This window comes from Carcharhinus amblyrhynchos, unplaced genomic scaffold (genome assembly GCF_965287045.1).
Source record: "Carcharhinus amblyrhynchos unplaced genomic scaffold, sCarAmb.v2.hapA scaffold_716, whole genome shotgun sequence".
NCBI lineage: Eukaryota > Metazoa > Chordata > Chondrichthyes > Carcharhiniformes > Carcharhinidae > Carcharhinus > Carcharhinus amblyrhynchos.
In genome coordinates, this window is record NW_027650456.1 from 45,001 (window position 1) to 66,839 (window position 21,839).

Genomic DNA, 21,839 nt, shown 5'->3' on the forward strand with positions numbered 1-21,839 from the left:
CCGTGCCCCCCCCGGGAATCGAATCCGGGTCCCTGGCGCAGTGAGACAGCAGTGTTAACCCACTGTGTCACCGTGCCCCCCCCGGGAATCGAATCCGGGTCCCTGGCGCTGTGAGACAGCAGTGCTAACCCACTGTGTCACCGTGCCCCCCCCGGGAATCGAACCCGGGTCCCTGGCGCAGTGAGACAGCAGTGCTAACCCACTGTGTCACCGTGCCCCCCCCGGGAATTGAATCCGGGTCCCTGGCGCTGTGAGACAGCAGTGTTAACCCACTGTGTCACCTCTTGGGTGACTGAAATACTGCTTGTGCACGCGATGACCTCTTGTCGCCTCACTTCACACGCTGCTGGGTCAGGCTCGCGCCTCCCACTCCCCTCTGCCAACAGCAGAACAACGTTGAATCCTGGCCGTGTCTGACAGAGAGCAATACTCGACGGGATTTACAGTTACAAGGTTTAAAGGAGATGTACGAGGCAGATTTTTTACACAGAGGGGGGTGGGTGCCTGGAACTCGCTGCCGGGGGAGGGAGTGGAAGCGGATACGATAGTGAGTTTTAAGGGGCATCTTAACAAATCCATGAATGAGACGGGAGTAGAGGGATATGGTCCCCGGAAGAGTAGGGGGTTTTAGCTCAGTTGGGGCAGTATGGTCAGGGCAGGATTGGAGGGACCGAAGGGCCTGTTCCTGTGCTGGAATTTTCTGCGTTCTTTATCAGGGAGCTGATTTTTATTTTGGAAGATATCAGAGAAGGGGTTGGACTGCCTGCTGCGAGCTGGATCCACAATTACGGCAAACGTCAGCCTGACCCTGCCCGTCTCGCCCTTTCCACTGTCCCAGGGTTTCCTCGAGGGCAGGCCAGGGGGGTCTACAGGGCTTCCTCGAGGGCAGGCCAGGGGTGTCTACAGGGCTTCCTCGAGGGCAGGCCAGGGGTGTCTACAGGGTTTCCTCGAGGGCAGGCCAGGGGGGTCTACAGGGCTTCCTCGAGGGCAGGCCAGGGGTGTCTACGGGGTTTCCTCGAGGGCAGGCCAGGGGGGTCTACAGGGCTTCCTCGAGGGCAGGCCAGGGGGGTCTACAGGGCTTCCTCGAGGGCAGGCCAGGGGTGTCTACAGGGCTTCCTCGAGGGCAGGCCAGGGGGGTCTACAGGGCTTCCTCGAGGGCAGGCCAGGGGTGTCTACGGGGCTTCCTCGAGGGCAGGCCAGGGGGGTCTACAGGGCTTCCTCGAGGGCAGGCCAGGGGTGTCTACAGGGCTTCCTCGAGGGCAGGCCAGGGGTGTCTACGGGGCTTCCTCGAGGGCAGGCCAGGGGGGTCTACAGGGCTTCCTCGAGGGCAGGCCAGGGGTGTCTACGGGGCTTCCTCGAGGGCAGGCCAGGGGTGTCTACGGGGCTTCCTCGAGGGCAGGCCAGGGGGGTCTACGGGGCTTCCTCGAGGGCAGGCCAGGGGGGTCTACAGGGCTTCCTCGAGGGCAGGCCAGGGGTGTCTACAGGGCTTCCTCGAGGGCAGGCCAGGGGTGTCTACGGGGCTTCCTCGAGGGCAGGCCAGGGGGGTCTACAGGGCTTCCTCGAGGGCAGGCCAGGGGTGTCTACGGGGCTTCCTCGAGGGCAGGCCAGGGGTGTCTACGGGGCTTCCTCGAGGGCAGGCCAGGGGGGTCTACAGGGCTTCCTCGAGGGCAGGCCAGGGGTGTCTATGGGGCTTCCTCGAGGGCAGGTCAGGGGTGTCTACAGGGCTTCCTCGAGGGCAGGCCAGGGGTGTCTACAGGGCTTCCTCGAGGGCAGGCCAGGGGTGTCTACGGGGCTTCCTCGAGGGCAGGCCAGGGGTGTCTACAGGGCTTCCTCGAGGGCAGGCCAGGGGGGTCTACGGGGCTTCCTCGGGGGCAGGCCAGGGGGGTCTACAGGGCTTCCTCGAGGGCAGGCCAGGGGTGTCTATGGGGCTTCCTCGAGGGCAGGCCAGGGGTGTCTACAGGGCTTCCTCGAGGGCAGGCCAGGGGTGTCTACAGGGCTTCCTCGAGGGCAGGCCAGGGGTGTCTACAGGGTTTCCTCGAGGGCAGGCCAGGGGTGTCTACGGGGCTTCCTCGAGGGCAGGCCAGGGGCGTCTACAGGGTTTCCTCGAGGGCAGGCCAGGGGTGTCTACAGGGCTTCTGCGTGGGCAGGCCAGGGGTGTCTACAGGGTTTCCTCGAGGGCAGGCCAGGGGCGTCTACAGGGTTTCCTCGAGGGCAGGCCAGGGGTGTCTACAGGGCTTCTGCGTGGGCAGGCCAGGGGTGTCTACAGGGTTTCCTCGAGGGCAGGCCAGGGGTGTCTACGGGGCTTCCGGGAGGGCAGGCCAGGGGTGTCTACAGGGCTTCCTCGAGGGCAGGCCAGGGGTGTCTACAGGGCTTCCTCGAGGGCAGGCCAGGGGTGTCTACAGGGCTTCCTCGAGGGCAGGCCAGGGGTGTCTACAGGGCTTCTGCGTGGGCAGGCCAGGGGTGTCTACAGGGCTTCTTCGAGGGCAGGCCAGGGGTGTCTACAGGGCTTCCTCGAGGGCAGGCCAGGGGTGTCTACAGGGCTTCCTCGAGGGCAGGCCAGGGGGGTCTACGGGGCTTCCTCGAGGGCAGGCCAGGGGGGTCTACGGGGCTTCCTCGAGTGCAGGCCAGGGGGGTCTACGGGGCTTCCTCGAGGGCAGGCCAGGGGGGTCTACGGGGCTTCCTCGAGTGCAGGCCAGGGGGGTCTACAGGGCTTCCTCGAGGGCAGGCCAGGGAGGTGTACGGGGCTTCCTCGAGTGCAGGCCAGGGAGGTGTACGGGGCTGTGACTGTCCCAGGGGAATGAGAGCCCCCATCACACCTTGTCTTTCTCAAATTTTTCACAGTTCCAGATGTCGGGGTGTGTGTGTATCTGTGTGTGCACCTCTGTGTGTGTGTGTCTGTGTGTGTGTGTGTGTCTGTATGTGTGTGTGTGTCTGTTTGCGTGTGTGGGTCTGTGTCTCTGTGTGTGTGTGTCTGTGTGTGTGTCTGTGTGTGTGTGTGTGTCTGTGTGTGTGTGTCTGTGTGTGTGTGTGTGTCTGTGTGTGTGTCTGTTTGCGTGTGTGTCTGTGTGTGTGTCTGTGTGTGTGTGTGTGTGTGTCTGTGTGTGTGTCTGTGTGTGTGTCTGTTTGCGTGTGTGTCTGTGTGTGTGTCTGTGTCTGTGTGTGTGTCTGTGTGTGTGTGTGTGGGTGTGTGTGTCTGTGTGGGTGTGTCTGTGTGTGTGTGTCTGTGTGTGTGTGTGTGTGGGTGTGTGTGTGTCTGTTTGCGTGTGTGTGTGGGTGTGTGTGTGTCTGTTTGCGTGTGTGTCTGTGTGTGTGTGTGTGGGTGTGTCTGTGTGTGTGTGTGTGGGTGTGTCTGTGTGTGTGTCTGTGTGTGTGTGTCTGTGTGTGTGTGTGTGTGGGTGTGTGTGTGTCTGTTTGCGTGTGTGTGTGGGTGTGTGTGTGTCTGTTTGCGTGTGTGTGTGTGTCTGTGTGTGTGGGTGTGTGTGTGTCTGTTTGCGTGTGTGGGTCTGTGTGTGTGTGTGTGTGTGTCTGTGTGTGTGTGTGTGTGTGGGTGTCTGTTTGCGTGTGTGGGTCTGTGTGTGTGTGTGTCTCTGTGGGTCTGTGTCTGTGGGTCTTAGTCTCTGTATACATATATAAAGAGAAAGAATGCAGCCAGGGAGAGGGCCGACCCACTGAAGGACAAGGGAGGGAATCTATGTGTGGAGCCAGAGGAAATGGGCGAGGTATTAAATGAATACTTTGCATCAGTGTTCACTAAACAGAAGGATTTGGTGGATGATGTGCCTGGGAAAGGATGTGTATAGTTTGAGTCATGTTGAGATCAAAAAGGAGGAGGTATTGGGGTGCTTGAGAAACATTAACATAAGAACACGAGAAATAGGAGCAGGAGTAGGCCATCTAGCCCTTCGAGCCTGCCCCGCCATTCAATAAGATCATGGCTGATCTGTTGTGGATCAGTTCCACTTTCCTGCTTTCTCCCCATAACGCTTAATTCCCCTGTCTATCAGAAACCTATCTACCCGTGTCTTAAGTATATTTAGCGAGGCAGCCTCCACCACTTCAACGGTCAGAGAATTCCAGAGATTCACCACCCTTTGAGTGAAGAAGTTCCTCCTCAACTCCGTTCTAAACTGCACCCCCCTTTATCTTGAGGCTGTGCCCTCTAGTCCTACTGTCCTTTCTAAGCGGGAAGAATCTCTCTACCTCTACCTTATCCATCCCCTTCGTTATCTTATACATCTCTATAAGATCCCCCCCTCGTCCTTCTAAACTCTAACGAGTACAGACCCAGTCTATTTAGCCTCTCTTCATAGTCCAACCCCCTCATCTCCGGTATCAGCCTAGTGAACCTTCTCTGCACTCCCTCCAAGGCCAATATATCCTTTCGCAGATAAGGGGACCAATACTGCACACAGTACTCCAGCTGCGGCCTCACCAGTACCCTGTACAGTTGCAGCAAGACCTCCCTGCTTTTATATTCTATCCCCCTCGCTATAAAGGCCAGCATCCCATTCGCCTTCCTGATCACCTGCTACACCTGCAGACTGGGTTTTTGCGATTCATGTACAAGGACCCCCAGGTCCCTCTGCACTGTAGCATGCCGCAGCTTTCTGCCTTTTAAATAATAATCCCTCCTACTATTATTTCTGCCAAAGTGGATAACCTCACACTTGCTAACATTATACTCCATCTGCCAGGTCCTCGCCCACTCACTCAGTCTATCCAGGTCCCTCTGCAGACTTTCCACACCCTCCGCACAATTTGCTTTTCCACCCATCTTTGTTAAGATTAAAGTAGACAAGTGTCCAGGGCCTGATGGGATATACTCCAGAATACTGAGAGAGGCAAGGGAGGAAATTGCTGGGGCCTTGAGAGAAATCTTTGTATCCTCACTGGCTACAGGGGAGGTCCCAAAGATTTGGAGAATAGACAGTGATGTTCCTTTGTTTAAGAAGGGTAGCAAGAATAATCCAGGTAATTACAGGCCAGTGAGCCTTACATCAGTGATAGGGAAATTATTGGAGAAGATTCTTCAAGACAGGATTTATTCTCACTTGGAAATAAGTGGATGTATTAGTGAGAGGCAACATGGTTTTGTGAAGGGGAGGTCGTGTCTCACGAACTCGATCGAGTTTTTGGAGGAAGTGACGAAGATGATTGATGAGGGTAGGGCAGTGGATGTTGTCTACATGGACTTCAGTAAGGCTTTGACAAGGTCCCTCATGGCAGACTGGTGCAGAAGGTGAAGTTGCATGGGATCAGAGGTGAGCTGGCAAGGTGGGTACAAAACTGGCTCAGTCAAAGAAGACAGAGGGTAGCAGTGGAAGGGTGCGTTTCTGAATGGAGGACTGTGACAAGTGGTGTTCCTCAGGGATCAGTCTGCATTCCCCTGTGTGTGTGTATTTGTGTGTGTGTGTGTCTGTGTGTTCCCTTGTGTGTCTGTGTGTTCCCGTGTGTGTGTGTGTCTGTTCCCCTGTGTGTGTATTTGTGTGTGTGTGTCTGTTCCCCTGTGTGTGTATTTGTGTGTGTGTGTCTGTGTGTTCCCCTGTGTGTATTTGTGTGTGTGTGTCTGTGTGTTCCCCTGTGTGTATTTGTGTGTGTGTGCATGTGTCTGTGTGTGCATGTGTCTGTGTATTCCCCTGTATGTGTCTGTGTTCCCCTGTGTGTATTTGTATGTGTGTGCATGTGTCTGTGTTCCCCGTATGTGTCTGTGTGTTCCCTTGTGTGTCTGTTCCCCCGTGTGTGTATTTGTGTGTGTGTGTGTTCCCCTGTGTGTATTTGTGTGTGTGTGCATGTGTCTGTGTGTGCATGTGTCTGTGTGTTCCCCTGTACGTGTCTCTGTGTTCCCCTGTGTGTATTTGTGTGTGTTTGCGTGTGTGTGTGTGTCTGTTCCCCTGTGTATTTGTGTGTGTGTGTATGTGTCTGTGTGTTCCCTTGTGTGTCTGTGTGTCTGTTCCCCCGTGTGTGTATTTGTATGTGTCTGTGTATGCATGTGTCTGTGTTCCCCTGTATGTGTCTGTGTGTTCCTGTGTGTTGCCGTGTGTGTATTTGTCTGTGTGTTCCCGTGTGTGTGTGTGTCTGTTCCCGTGTGTGTATTTGTGTGTGTGTGTATGTGTCTGTGTGTTCCCGTGTGTGTGTGTGTCTGTTCCCGTGTGTGTATTTGTGTGTGTGTGTATGTGTCTGTGTGTTCCCGTGTGTGTGTCTGTTCCCGTGTGTGTATTTGTGTGTGTGTGTATGTGTCTGTGTGTTCCCGTGTGTGTGTGTGTCTGTTCCCGTGTGTGTATTTGTGTGTGTGTGTATGTGTCTGTGTGTTCCCGTGTGTGTGTGTGTCTGTTCCCGTGTGTGTATTTGTCTGTGTGTGCATGTGTCTGTGTGTTCCCGTGTGTGTGTGTGTCTGTTCCCGTGTGTGTCTGTTCCCGTGTGTGTATTTGTCTGTGTGTGTATGTGTCTGTGTGTTCCCGTGTGTGTGTGTGTCTGTTCCCGTGTGTGTATTTGTGTGTGTGTGTATGTGTCTGTGTGTTCCCGTGTGTGTGTGTGTCTGTTCCCGTGTGTGTATTTGTCTGTGTGTGCATGTGTCTGTGTGTTCCCGTGTGTGTGTGTGTCTGTTCCCGTGTGTGTCTGTTCCCGTGTGTGTATTTGTCTGTGTGTGTATGTGTCTGTGTGTTCCCGTGTGTGTATTTGTGTGTGTGTGTATGTGTCTGTGTGTTCCCGTGTGTGTGTGTGTGTGTGTGTCTGTTCCCGTGTGTGTATTTGTGTGTGTGTCTGTGTGTTCCCGTGTGTGTATTTGTCTGTGTGTGTGTATGTGTCTGTGTGTGCATGTGTCTGTGTGTTCCTGTATGTGTCTGTTTGTGGGGAGCGGAGGGGATGGGCGGGTGGAGGGAAGGAGAACACAAACATAGTCACATTCCTGAGATTCTCTCCAGGCCGGGGGTGGGACGGGGGGAATAACTCAGCTGGGAAAAGCCAGTGAAAGCAGCTCACCACTTCTGTGGCTCATCAACAAGTCTGGTAAACGCCAATCGGTTCCTTGCTACCAGGCTGATACAGTCAGTCCATATCCCTCTGGTTCTCTCTGTGGGTCTGTTACAGGGTGGAATTGGGGAACGAGATAGAACTCTCAAAGGAAGAGCACCACTGCCCAACAAGCCCCATCCTCAACACCCATCATCCCTCTTTGCAAGCGGTTTATTTATCAAGGACGGCAGACTGGGTTAGTGCTGCTGTCTCACAGCGCCAGGGACCCGGGTTCGATTCCCGAGGGCACGGTGACACAGTGGGTTAGCGCTGCTGTCTCACAGAGCCAGGGACCCGGGTTCGATTCCCGGGGGCACGGTGACACAGTGGGTTAGCACTGCTGTCTCACAGCGCCAGGGACCCGGGTTCGATTCCCCGGGGCACGGTGACACAGTGGGTTAGCACTGCTGTCTCACAGCGCCAGGGACCCGGGTTCGATTCCCGGGGGCACGGTGACACAGTGGGTTAGCACTGCTGTCTCACAGCGCCAGGGACCCGGGTTCGATTCCCGGGGGCACGGTGACACAGTGGGTTAGCACTGCTGTCTCACACCGCCAGGGACCCGGGTTCGATTCCCAGGGGCACGGTGACACAGTGGGTTAGCACTGCTGTCTCACAGTGCCAGGGACCCGGGTTCGATTCCCGGGGGCACGGTGACACAGTGGGTTAGCACTGCTGTCTCACAGAGCCAGGGACCCGGGTTCGATTCCCGGGGGCACGGTGACACAGTGGGTTAGCACTGCTGTCTCACAGCGCCAGGGACCCGGGTTCGATTCCCGGGGGGCACGGTGACATAGTGGGTTAACACTGCTGTCTCACAGAGCCAGGGACCCGGGTTCGATTCCTGGCTTGGGTCACTGTCTGTGTGGAGTCTACACGTTCTCCCCATGTCTACGTGGGTTTCCTCCAGGCGCTCCGGTTTCCTCCCACAGTCCAAAGATGTGTAGGTTAGGGTGGACTGGCCGTGCTAAATTGTCCCTTAGTGTCCAAAGACGTACGGATTAGGTGGACCTCGCTAAATTGTCCCTCAGTATAACCTGAACAGATGTTGGTCAGAGTGTGGCAATCAGGTATTTTTCCATCCTGGGAAAATAAATTGAAATAAATGAGTTAATTTTGTAGGCTCAAAGCAGGGAATTCTCGGCTGGCCTTGGGCGGCATTTTACGAGCTGTGCCCGAGCGAAGTTGTAAAATACAGGCCACTCTCTCCCTCCTCGTAACTGAAATCAAATCCAGTCCCTTCGTTCCCTGGGACTGTTCTCAACTCTGCACCCTCTCTCGGGGCTTCATATCTTTCCTCGAGGGCAGTGCCCCTAACAATACTCCAACTCAGGGTAATGCAGTTTTTTCTTAATGTTTTGCTTAACTTTTGACTCTGTGCCTCACTCCTGTGGGCACGGGATCAGGTGGGATATTCACCATGTCTCAGAATGGAATGGAGGGAGGACTGGGCTGTGTCTGGCCTCATCCTGATGGGAGGGAGAACATGTACCGACCGACTCAAGAACAGCTTCTTCCCTGCTGCTGTCAGACTTTTGAATGGACCTACCTCACATTAAACTGATCTTTCTCTACACCCTCACTGTGACTGTAACACCACATTCTGCACCCTCTCCTTTCCTTCTCTATGAACGGTACGCTTTGTCTGTATAGCGCATAAGAAACAATACTTTTCACTGTATGTTAATACATGTGACAATAATAAATCAAATCAACCCACAGTGAATGCTAGTGAATGTGTGTTCAGTCCAGACCCGACCTCCCAAACTCTCCTCCCCGATCTCAAAATATTCCATGGACACCTACCTGCTTGAAGTGCTGTAGGAGCAGGCGCTCTGAGGAGTCAGTTTTGGTGTGACTGGCGGCGTATTAGTGGGGGGGGAGAAACAGAAGACAGGATTTGTCAGACCCATTTCCAATCAACAGTAACCCCCGTTCCCACGTCCCCAACCAGCACGGAGAACAGCCCGAGAGAAACTCAATACCTGGACATGTCCTTTAGTGTCCAAAGATGTGTAGGTTAGGGTGGATTGGCCGTGCTAAACTGTCCCTTAGTGTCCAAAGATGTGTAGGTTAGGGTGGATTGGCCGTGCTAAACTGTCCCTTAGTGTCCAAAGATGTGCAGGTTAGGGTGGATTGGCCGTGCTAAATTGTCCCTTAGTGTCCCAAAGATGTGTAGGTTAGGGTGGATTGGCCGGGCTAAATTGTCCCTTAGTGTCCAAAGATGTGCAGGTTAGGGTGGATTGGCCGGGCTAAATTGTCCTTTAGTGTCCCAAAGATGTGTAGGTTAGGGTGGATTGGCCGTGCTAAATTGTCCCTTAGTGTCAGGGGGATTAGCTAGGATAAATACATGGGGTTAGAGCAATAGGGCCTGGGTGGGATAGTAGCTCAATGGGCTGATTGGCCTCCTTCTGCTCTGTATGGACCCAGGATTCTGTGGGGATTTAGCAATGTCCAATGCACCGTAACCAGAATATCTTTCGGATTGTGGGAGGAAACCGGAACACTGTCTCCCAACGCCCGCTGTACCAACTCTGACCCCACAGAAAGGTGGGGCGCCTACCTCTGCTTGAGGGAGAAGTGATAGCAATCGGTCGAGGGGTACTGGACCTGCAAGGAGTGGGAGAAAGAAAAGGATATGGTGATTATGAAATATACTTGCATTGCCGAATGGGACTTCCTCCTGTTATACAGCCATTCAGCCCCTTCTCCAGCCTGTTACACGGGAACAGGAGGAGGCCATTCAGCCCCTTCTCCAGCCTGTTACACGGGAACAGGAGGAGGCCATTCAGCCCCTTCTCCAGCCTGTTACACAGGAACAGGAGGAGGCCATTCAGCCCCTTCTCCAGCCTGTTACACAGGAACAGGAGGAGGCCATTCAGCCCCTTCTCCAGCCTGTTACACAGGAACAGGAGGAGGCCATTCAGCCCTTTCTCCATCCTGTTACACAGGAACAGGAGGAGGCCATTCAGCCCTTTCTCCATCCTGTTACACAGGAACAGGAGGAGGCCATTCAGCCCCTTCTCCATCCTGTTACACAGGAAAAGGAGGAGGCCATTCAGCCCCTTCTCCATCCTGTTACACGGGAACAGGAGGAGGCCATTCAGCCCTTTCTCCATCCTGTTACACAGGAACAGGAGGAGGCCATTCAGCCCCTTCTCCAGCCTGTTACACGGGAACAGGAGGAGGCCATTCAGCCCCTTCTCCAGCCTGTTACACGGGAACAGGAGGAGGCCATTCAGCCCCTTCTCCAACCTGTGACCAGTGGTGTGCCTCAGGGATCAGTGGGTCCACTGTTTTTTGTCATTTATATTAATGATTTGGATGAGAATATAGGGGGCATGGTTAGTAAGTTTGCAGATGACACAAAGATTGGTGGCATAGTGAACAGTGAAAAAAATTATCTCCAATTGCAATGGGATCTTGATCAATTGGGCCAGTGGGCTGACGAATGGCAGATGGAGTTTAATTTAGATAAATGCGAGGTGATGCATTTTGGTCGATTGAACCAGGGCAGGACTTACTCAGTTAATGGTAGGGCGTTGGGGGGAGTTACAGAACAGAGAGATCTAGGGGTACAGGTTCATAGCTCCTTGAAAGTGGAGTCACAGGTGGACAGAGTGGTGAAGAAGGCATTCGGCATGCTTGGTTTCATCGGTCAGAACATTGAATACAGGAGTTGGGACGTCTTGTTGAAGTTGTACAAGACATTGGGAAGGCCACACTTGGAATACTGTGTACAATTCTGGTCACCCTATTATAGAAAGGATATTATTAAACTAGAAAGAGTGCAGAAAAGATTTACTGGGATGTTACCGGGACTTGATGGATTGAGTTATAAGGAGAGGCTGGATAGACTGGGACTTTTTTCTCTGGAGCGTAGGAGGCTGAGGGGTGATCTTATAGAGGTCTATAAAATAATGAGGGGCACAGATCAGCGAGATAGTCAATATCTTTTCCCCAAAGGTAGGGGAGTCTAAAACTAGAGGGCAGAGGTTTAAGGTGAGAGGGGAGAGATACAAAAGGGTCCAGAGGGGCAATTTTTTCACCCAGAGGGTGGTGAGTGTCTGGAACGAGCTGCCAGAGGCAGTAGTAGAGGCGGGTACAACTTTATCTTTTAAAAAGCATTTAGACAGTTACATGGGTACGATGGGTATAGAGGGATATGGGGCAAATGTGGGCAATTGGGATTAGCCGAGGGCGTTTAAACAAAAAGGTGGCATGGACAAGTTGGGCCAAAGGGCCTGTTTCCCTGCTGTAAACCTCTGTGACGCTATGCTATAGAGGAATACAGTGAAGGTTTACCAGGCTGATCCCTGGGGACGGCGGGTCTGTCACACGAGGAGAGACTAAGTCAGTCAGGATTATATTCACTGGAGTTTCGAAGAGAGAGAGGGGATCACATAGAAACTTATAAAATTCACACAGGGTTAGAGAGGGTGGATTCAGAAAGAATGTTCCGATGGTGGGGGGAGTCCAGAACTAGGGAGGGGGGGTCAGAGTCTGAGGATAAACCTTTAGGACTGAGGTGAGGGGAAATGTCCTCACCCGGAGGGTGGGGAATGTGTGGAATTCACTCCCACAGAAAGTCACTGAGGCCAAAACGCTGAGATTTCAGGGAATTAGATATCGCTCTTGGGGCTGAGGGGATCGAGGGATATGGGGGGGAAGGGGGGGATCGAGGGATATGGGGGGGAAGGGGGGGATGGAGGGATATGGGGGGGAAGGGGGGATCGAGGGATATGGGGGGGAAGGGGGGGATCGAGGGATAGGGGGGGATCGAGGGATATGGGGGGGGAAGGGGGGGATCGAGGGATATGGGGGGGGAAGGGGGGGGATCGAGGGATATGGGGGGGGATCGAGGGATATGGGGGGGAAGGGGGGGATCGAGGGATATGGGGGGGAAGGGGGGATATGGGGGGGAAGGGGGGGATCGAGGGATATGGGGGGGAAGGGGGGGATCGAGGGATATGGGGGGGGAAGGGGGGGATCGAGGGATATGGGGGGGAAGGGGGGGATCGAGGGATATGGGGGGGAAGGGGGGGATCGAGGGATATGGGGGGGAAGGGGGGATATGGGGGGGAAGGGGGGATATGGGGGGGAAGGGGGAGATCGAGGGATATGGGGGGGAAGGGGGGGATCGAGGGATATGGGGGGGGAAGGGGGGGATCGAGGGATATGGGGGGGGAAGGGGGGGATCGAGGGATATGGGGGGGAAGGGGGGGATCGAGGGATATGGGGGGAAGGGGGGATCGAGGGATATGGGGGGGAAGGGGGGGATCGAGGGATATGGGGGGGGAAGGGGGGATCGAGGGATATGGGGGGGGAAGGGGGGGATCGAGGGATATGGGGAGGAAGGGGGGGATCGAGGGATATGGGGGGGAAGGGGGGATCGAGGGATATGGGGGGGGAAGGGGGGATCGAGGGATATGGGGGGGAAGGGGGGATCGAGGGATATGGGGGGGGAAGGGGGGGAATCGAGGGATATGGGGGGGGAAGGGGGGGAATCGAGGGATATGGGGGGGATCGAGGGATATGGGGGGGGAAGGGGGGGATCGAGGGATATGGGGGGGGAAGGGGGGGAATCGAGGGATATGGGGGGGATCGAGGGATATGGGGGGGAAGGGGGGGATCGAGGGATATGGGGGGGGAAGGGGGGGAATCGAGGGATATGGGGGGGAAGGGGGGATCGAGGGATATGGGGGGAAGGGGGGATCGAGGGATATGGGGGGGAAGGGGGGATCGAGGGATATGGGGGGGAAGGGGGGATCGAGGGATATGGGGGGGAAGGGGGGGAATCGAGGGATATGGGGGGGAAGGGGGGGAATCGAGGGATATAGGGGGGAAGGGGGGGGATCGAGGGATATAGGGGGGAAGGGGGGATCGAGGGATATGGGGGGAAGGGGGGATCGAGGGATATGGGGGGAAGGGGGGATCGAGGGATATGGGGGGAAGGGGGGATCGAGGGATATGGGAGGAAGGGGGGATCGAGGGATATGTGGGGGAAGGGGGGATAGAGGGATATGGGGGGGGAAGGGGGGGATGGAGGGATATGGGGGGGAAGGGGGATCGAGGGATATGGGGGGAAGGGGGATCGAGGGATATGGGGGGAAGGGGGGATCGAGGGATATGGGGGGAAGGGGGGATCGAGAGATATGGGGGGAAGGGGGGATCGAGGGATATGGGGGGGAAGGGGGGATTGAGGGATATGGGGGGGAAGGGGGGATCGAGTGATATGGGGGAAGGGGGGATCGAGGGATATGGGGGGAAGGGGGGATCGAGAGATATGGGGAGAAGGGGGGAAATCGAGGGATATGGGGGGAAGGGGGGATCGAGGGATATGGGGGGATCGAGGGATATGGGGGGAAGGGGGGCATCGAGGGTATGGGGGGAAGGGGGGATCGGGGGATATGGGGGGGAAGGGGGGATCGAGAGATATGGGGGGAAGGGGGAAATCGAGGGATATGGGGGGGAAGGGGGGATCGAGAGATATGGGGGAAGGGGGGATCGAGGGATATGGGGGGAAGGGGGATCGAGGGATATGGGGGGAAGGGGGGATCGAGAGATATGGGGGGGAGGGGGATATGGGGGGGGAAGGGGGGATATGGGGGGGAAGGAGGGATATGGGGGGATGGAGGGATATGGGGGGGGAAGGGGGGATGGAGGGATATGGGGGGGAAGGGGGGGATGGAGGGATATGGAGGGGAAGGGGGGGATGGAGGGATATGGGGGCAAGGGGGGGATGGAGGGATATGGGGGGGAAGGGGGGGATGGAGGGATATGGGGGGAAGGGGGGGATGGAGGGATATGGGAGGAAGGGGGGGATGGAGGGATATGGGGGGGAAGGGGGGGATGGAGGGATATGCGGGGGAAGGGGGGATGGAGGGATATGGGGGGAAGGGGGGGATGGAGGGATATGGGGGGGAAGGGGGGGATGGAGGGATATGGGGGGGAAGGGGGGATGGAGGGATATGAGGGGGAGGGGGAATGGAGGGATATGGGGGGGAAGGGGGGGATGGAGGGATATGAGGGGGAGGGGGAATGGAGGGATATGAGGGGGGGGATGGAGGGATATAGAACATAGAACATAGAACATTACAGCGCAGAACAGGCCCTTCGGCCCACGATGTTGCGCCGACCAGTTACAAAAACAATGACCCACTAGCCTATACCAATCCCTTTTCGTCCATAAACCTATCCAGAGATCTCTTAAACGCCCCAAACTAGACGCATTTACAACTGCAGCAGGCAGGGCATTCCAATCCCTCACCACCCGCTGGGTAAAGAACCTACCCCTGACATCCGTCCTGTAGCTACCCCCCCTTAATTTAAAGCCATGCCCCCTCGTGTAATAAATGTAATAAATGCTGGCCCCAGCCAACGACACCGCGTGTCCCAGGGATAAATAGTTGAAAGTTTTGTTGACAGACAGTTCTGACCAAACCTGCAACACTCAAGAATTTCCAGCACATCCTCTTTATCAACCGTAATACTGTCTATTTTACACCCCTGTAACCCAATGTCCTCCTCAGCTATATTCATGTAATATTCACCACTCGTAACTGCACTCCATGATGAATATTTACCATCCACCACCACCCTCTGTCTCCTATCTGATAGCCAATTCCTGATCCAACTTCCTAGATTACCCACAATCCCATACATCTGCATTTTCTGCAGAAGCCTACCGTGGTGAACCTTATCGAACGCCTTACTAAAATCCATGTATACCACGTCAACTGCCTTACCCCCATCCACCTCTTTGGTCACCTTCTCAAAAAACTCAATAAGGTTAGTAAGGCACGACCTACCTGCTACAAAACCATGCTGACTATTTCTAATCAATTCATTACACTCCAAATAACTATAAATCCTATCCCTAATAATTTTTTCTAAAACCTTGCCCACAACAGAAGTAAGACTCACCGGTCTATAATTCCCGGCAAAGTCTCTGTTCCCCTTCTTAAACAATGGGACAACATTCGCTATCCTCCAATCCTCCGGGACTACACCAGAGACCAATGACGACCTGAAGATCTGAGCCAGAGGCTCTGCAATCACCTCTCTAGCCTCCCAGAGAATCCTAGGGTAGATCCCATCCGGACCAGGGGACTTATCTATTTTCAGCCCCTCAAGAATTTCCAGCACATCCTCTTTATCAACCGTAATACTGTCTATTTTACACCCCTGTAACCCAATGTCCTCCTCAGCTATATTCATGTCCCCCTGCGTCATGGGGGGGAAGGGGGGGGATGGAGGGATATGGGGGGAGGGGGGGATGGAGGGATATTGGGGGAAGGGGGGGATGGAGGGATATGGGGGGGGAGGGCGGGATGGAGGGATATGGGGGGAAGCGGGGGGGGGGGATAAGGTTATTGAATTGGATGATCAGCCACAATGGTAATGGATGGTGGAGCAGGCTGATAGGGTCGAGTGGCCTTGTCCTGCTTCCAGTCTGTGTGCTTCTAGGAGCTGATAGTAACGAGTGTTGCAGGTTTGGTCAGAACTGTCTGTCAACAAAACTTTCAACTATTTATCCCTGGGACACGCGGTGTCGTTGGCTGGGGCCAGCATTTATTACCCGTCCCTAGTTACCCCTAGCAGGGGGCAGTTTGAGAGTCGACCACATCGCTGTGTGTGTGGCTCTGGAGGCAGACATAAGCCAGACCGGGGTAAGGACGGCAGATTTCCTTCCCTAACAGGGACATTAATCAACCAAGTGGGATTTTGCGACAATCAGTAGATTCCTAATTCCAGATATTTTTGTTGGATTGAGTTCAAATTAGCAGGATAAATATGTGGGGTTACAGGGTTCGGGCCTGGGTGGGATTGTGGTTGGTGCAGACTCGATGGGCCGAATGGCATTGTAGGATTTTATGATTCTATTGTGGGTACAATTTTATCTTTTTAAAAAGCATTTAGCCAGTTTCCTAGGATATGATGGGTGTAGAGCAATGTGGACCAAACACGGGCAATTGGGACGAGCTTCAGGGTTAAAAAATGGGGTGGTTTGAACAAGTCAGGCTGAAGGGCCTGTTTCCATGCTGTAAACCTCTGTAACTCTATGTCAGGATTCTCTGGGACAGTAAGAAATCTGACAAACACCAGGTTTAAGTCCGGTGTTTGTCAGACTTCTTACTGTGTTGACCCCAGTCCAATGCCGGCATCTCCACATCATAATTCTATGAGACAGAGAGAGAGGTCGGGGGTCGGGGGGGGGTCAGGGGAGAGAGAGAGAGAGAGAGAGAGAGAGCAACATAGAGTCAAAGCGAGAAGGACAGAGAGAGACACAGAGAGAGAGAGAGAGACAAATGAGAGAGAGGGAGACTGAGACAAAGGGACAGAGAGAGACAGCGGGGGAGAGGGAACAGAGAGAGAGACAGAGACAGAGAGAGACAGCGGGGGAGAGGGAACAGAGAGAGAGACAGAGACAGAGAGAGACAGCGGGGGAGAGGGAACAGAGAGAGAGACAGAGACAGAGAGAGACAGCGGGGGAGAGGGAACAGAGAGAGAGACAGAGACAGAGAGAGACAGCGGGGGAGAGGGAACAGAGAGAGAGACAGAGACAGAGAGAGACAGCGGACGGGGGAGAGGGAACAGAGAGAGAGACAGAGACAGAGAGAGATAAAGGGATAGAGAGAGAGTGAAACAGAGAGACAGAGACAGACAGAGAGGGAGCGTGCGGAGTGTAAAAGGTCAATGCCTGGTGGAAAGTGTCACCCATCCCCCCTCTCTGTCAGAGCGAGGGAGGAGGTGATTCCTGGTGTGGTCACTCCCCGCGCACCCCCCCCTCCTCCCACTAGCAGAGGAAGGGTGAGAGGTCAGTGTTGATGACACTGACTTCTCCAGAGAGCAGAGGGACAGACTCAAAGCTGAACCTTTTACTGACAGTGTGCACGCAGTGTGAATCAGTGCACACAGCAGGATGGCAGGCAGATACTTGCAGAATGCTGACCTTCGCAGCTGGATCACACTTGCTGAGGCCTGTGCAGCAGACAGAAAGAAACAACAATGAATGAACAAAATCCAGATTGAATCCGACCTACCAACCCAAACCTACACATCTTTGGACACTAAGGGACAATTTAGCACGGCCAATCCACCCTAACCTACACATAGAACATAGAACACTACAGCACAAACAGGCCCTTCGGCCCACGAGTTGTGCCGATCACATCAACACCTACCAATCCATAGACCTATCTATAACCTCCAATCCCATAAAACCCCATATACTCATCCAGAAGTCTTTTAAAAGACCCCAGCGAGTTCGCCTCTACCACCACTGATGGCAGCCGATTCCACTCACTCACCACCCTCTGAGTGAAAAACTTACCCCTAACATCACTTCTGTACTTTCCTCCCCACACCTTAAATCTGTGTCCTCTCGTAGCGACCATTTCAACCCGGGGAAATAGCCTCTGAGAATCCACCCTATCCATTCCTCTCAACATTTTATAAACTTCTATCAGGTCGCCTCTCAACCTTCGTCTCTCCAGGGAGAAGAGTCCCAGCTCCCTCAACCTATCTTCATAAGGCATGCCTCCCAATCCAGGCAACATCCTTGTAAATCTCCTCTGTACCCTTTCAATAGCTTGTACGTCCTTCCTATAGTGAGGCGACCAGAACTGCGCACAGTACTCCAAGTGAGGCCTGACAAGGGTCTTATAAAGTTGCAGCATTACCTCCCGATTCCTAAACTCAATCCCTCAATTAATGAAGGCCAGTACACCATACGCCTTCTTAACCACATCCTCCACCTGCGAGGCTGACTTAAGAGTCCTGTGGACCCAGACCCCAAGATCCTTCTGCTCTTCAACACTACTAAGACTCCTGCCCTTGATAGTGTACTCGTTCATCCCATTGGTCCTGCCAAAATGGACGACTACACATTTATCCGCGTTGAAGTCCATCTGCCACTTCTCCGCCCAGCCCTGCATCCTATTTATGTCCTGCTGCAACTTCTGACATCCTTCCAGACCATCCACAACACCACTGACCTTCGTGTCATCAGCGAACTTACTAACCCATCCCTCCACTTCCTCATCTAGGTCATTTATGAAAATGACAAACAGCAAGGGTCCTAGAACAGATCCCTGGGGCACTCCACTGGTGACCGACCTCCATGCAGAAAAAGACCCATCCACAACCATTCTCTGCCTTCTGCAGGCAAGCCAGTTCTGGATCCACAAGGCCAAAGGCCCTTGGATCCCATGCCCTCTCACCTTCTCAAGAAGTCTTGCATGGGGGACCTTATCAAACGCCTTGCTGAAGTCCACGTATACCACATCCACTGCACTTCCTTCGTCAATGTGTTCAGTCACATTTTCGAAGAACTCAACCAGGCTCGTAAGGCACGACCTGCCCTTGACAAAACCATGCTGACTATTTCTGATCATGTCAAACCTCTCCAAATGCTCGTAAATCTTGTCCCTCAGAAGCCTCTCCATCAGCTTCCCAACCACTGAGGTCAGACTCACCGGTCGGTAATTTCCCGGGCTATCTCTGTTCCCTTTCTTGAAAATAGGAACCACATCCGCAATCCTCCAATCTTCTGGAACCTCTCCCGTCTCCATTGACGACGCAAAGATCATCGCCAGGGGCTCTGCAATCACCTCCCTCACCTCCCACAGTATCCTGGGGTACATCCCATCTGGTCCCGGCGACTTATCTATCTTGATAGAATTCAAAAGTTCTAACACATCCTCTTCCTTAATATCCACATACTCAATCTTTTCCATCTGCTGCAAATCCGTAGCATAATCTCCCAGATCAGTTTCCACTGTGAATACTGAGGCAAAGTACTCATTAAGCACCTCTGCCATTTCTTCTGGTTCCACACAGACCTTTCCCCCTTCACCTTTTATAGGTCCTATCCCTTCTCTTCTCATCCTTTTACTTTTCACATATTTATAGAAGGCCTTGGGATTCTCCTTAATCTTACCCGCCAAGGTCTTCTCATGACCCCTTCTGGCTCTCCTAATTTCCCTTTTAAGCTCCTTTCTACAATCCTTATACTCCTCAAGATCCTTAACATCTACTAGCTCCCTGAACCTTTTGTACACCTTCCTTTTCTTCTTGACTAGGTTCAACACAGCCTTCGTGCACCACGGTTCCCGCGACCTACCAAAACCTCCTTGTCTCATCGGAACGTTGTCATGCAGAGCTCCAGACAAACATTCCTTGAATATCCGCCACCTTCCTTCGGTACTTTTCCCTAAGAATGCCTCCTTCCAGTTTATTTGTCCAAGTAACTTCTTGACGTCTTCGTATTTCCCCTTACTCCAGACAAACACCTTCCTAGCCTGCCTGATCCTATCTCGTTCCAATGCAATTGTGAAGGAGATAGAATTATGATCACCATTCCCAAGATGCTCTCCCACCGAGAGATCCGACACCTGCCCTGGTTCATTCGCCAGTACCAGGTCAAGTACAGCCTCTCCTCTCGTAGGCTTATCCACGTACTGTGACAGTACGTGGATCTTTGGACTGTGGGAGGAAACCGGAGAACCCGGAGGAAACCCACACAGACACGGGGAGCATGTGCAGACTCCACACAGACAGTGCCCAAAACCAGGAATCGAACCCAGGTCCCTGGTGATGTGAGGCAGGACTGCTAACCCACTGTGCCACTGTGCTGTCTTTGTAGACCAGACCAGGGTAAGGGTGGCAGATTACCTTCCCTAAAGGGATATCAGTGAAGCAGATGGTTTAATCCCACAATGGGTCATCATTGGACTTATAATTCCAGACTTTTTAAGATGAAATTAAAGTCCACCATCTGCCCGTGGTGGGATTCGAACATGGGTCTCCAGACCGGGTCTCTGGATAACTAGTCCAGTGACAATACCACCAGGCCACTGCCTCCCATTAAGAGTTCAGGGGGTTGGAGAAGGGGGAAGTGTTCTACTGCTAGTGGAGTGTGTTGGACGGGGAAGATACGGACAAGAATCACAGGCAGGCTGCCTAACCTTCTGATATAGGAGCAGAATGAGGCCACTCAGCCCATCGAGTCTGCTCTGCCATTCAATTATGGCTGATATTTCTCTCATCCCCATTCTCCTGCCTTTTCCCCATAACCCCTGATCCCCTTATTCATCAAGACCCTATCCATCTCTGTCTTAAAGACACTCAATGACCTGGCCCTCCACAGCCTTCTGCGGCAAAGAGTTCCACACATTCCCCACTCTCTGGCTGAAGAAATCCCTCCCCGTCTCTGTTTTAAAGGAGCGTCCCTTTACCCTGAGGTTGTGCCCTCTCTGGTTCTAGTTTTTCCTACTAGTGGAAACATCCTCTCCCCGTCCACTCTATCCAGGGCCTCGCAGTATCCTGTAAGTTTCAATAAGATCCCCCCCTCATCCTTCTAAACTCCCGACGAGTACAGACCCAGAGTCCTCAACCCGTTCCTCACACCACAAGCTCTTCATTCCAGGGATCATCCTTGTGAACCTCCTCTGGAGCCCCTCCAAGGGCCAACACTTGTCCCCTTGGATATTCAGGGGGGTTGAGGTGGAGTGGGGGGGTGGTGGGGGGGTGTTAGTGATCAGAGGAAGAGTCTCACCTTCTCCATGGAAAGCACCTTCTTCAAGTCGTGAACTTGGGTCTTTAGAGCCGCTGTCTCCCTGCGGGTGAAGAGGTGGAACCAGAAACAAGTGAAAATCTCAACCAGCCTGCTTTTAAAAGACACAGTAAGAAGTCTCACAAGGCCAGGTTAAAGTCCAACAGGTTTATTTGGTAGCACAAGCTTTCGGAGCGTCGCCCCTTCATCAGATGAGTGGAGAGTTGGGTTCACAAACAGGGCTTAAATAGACATAGACTCAATTACAAGATCATTTTTGGAATGCAAGGCAGGGGGGAGACCGTGCAGACGCTATGACAACGGATGAATGAACATCGCTCGACAATCACCAGGCAAAAATGTTCTCTTCCTGTTGGGAAACACTTCAGCGGTCATGGGCATTCGGTCTCTGATCTTCGGGTAAGTGTTCTCCAAGGGGGCCTTCACGACACACGACAGCGCAGAGTCGCTGAGCAGAGACTGAGAGCCAAATTTCGCACACATGAGGACAGCCTCAACCGGGATCTTGGGTTCATGTCACACTTGATGGGCATGATGTGGAGATGCTGGTGTTGGACTGGGGTAAACACAGTAAGAAGTCTCTCAACACCAGGTTAAAGTCCAACAGGTTTATTTGGAATCACGAGCTTTCGGAGCGTCGCCCCTTCATCAGGTGAGTGGGAGTTCTGTTCACAAATAGGGTGTATAAAGTCACAAACTCAGTTCACAGAATAGTGGTTGGAATGTGAGTCTTTACAGGTAATCAAGTCTTAAAGGTACAGACAATGTGAGTGGAGAGAGGGTTAAGCACAGGTTAAAGAGATGTGTACTGTCTCCAGACGGGACAGTTAGTGAGATTTTACAAACCCAGGCGAGTTGTGGGGGTTACAGATAGTGTGACATGAGGGATCTAGGTGTACGTGTACATAGATCCCTGAAAGTTGGGAATCAAGTAGATAAGGTTGTTAGGAAGGCATACGGTGTCTTGGCGTTTATTGGTAAGGGGATTGAATTTAGGAGCCGCAGCGTCATGTTGCAACTGTACACAACTCTGGTGCGGCCGCACTTGGAGTATTGTGTGCAGTTCTGGTCCCCACATTATAGGAAGGATGTGGAGGCTTTGGAGATGGTGCAGAGGAGGTTTACCAGGATGTTGCCTGGTATGGAGGGGAGGTCCTATGAGGAGAGACTGAGGGATTTGAGGTTGTTTTTGTTAGAAAGAAGGCGGCTAAGAGGGGACCTTGTTGAAACATATAAGATGATTAGAGGT

At 53.6% G+C, this 21,839-nt stretch overlaps 1 protein-coding gene across 1 annotated transcript in view; it reads right to left on the bottom strand.

Moving 5' to 3' along the window:
- The window catches only part of LOC145339875 (E3 ubiquitin-protein ligase RNF212B-like), a 49,282-nt gene that overhangs the window by 22,749 nt on the left and 4,694 nt on the right, over positions 1-21,839 (bottom strand). Inside the window, exons 3-6 of the mRNA XM_080184410.1 lie at positions 20,573-20,633; positions 16,967-16,995; positions 9,575-9,621; positions 8,818-8,869 (exon numbers count right to left, since the gene is read on the bottom strand). Coding sequence (XP_080040536.1) covers positions 8,818-8,869; positions 9,575-9,621; positions 16,967-16,995; positions 20,573-20,633 — 189 coding nt within the window. The remainder of the gene's footprint in view (positions 1-8,817; positions 8,870-9,574; positions 9,622-16,966; positions 16,996-20,572; positions 20,634-21,839) is intronic.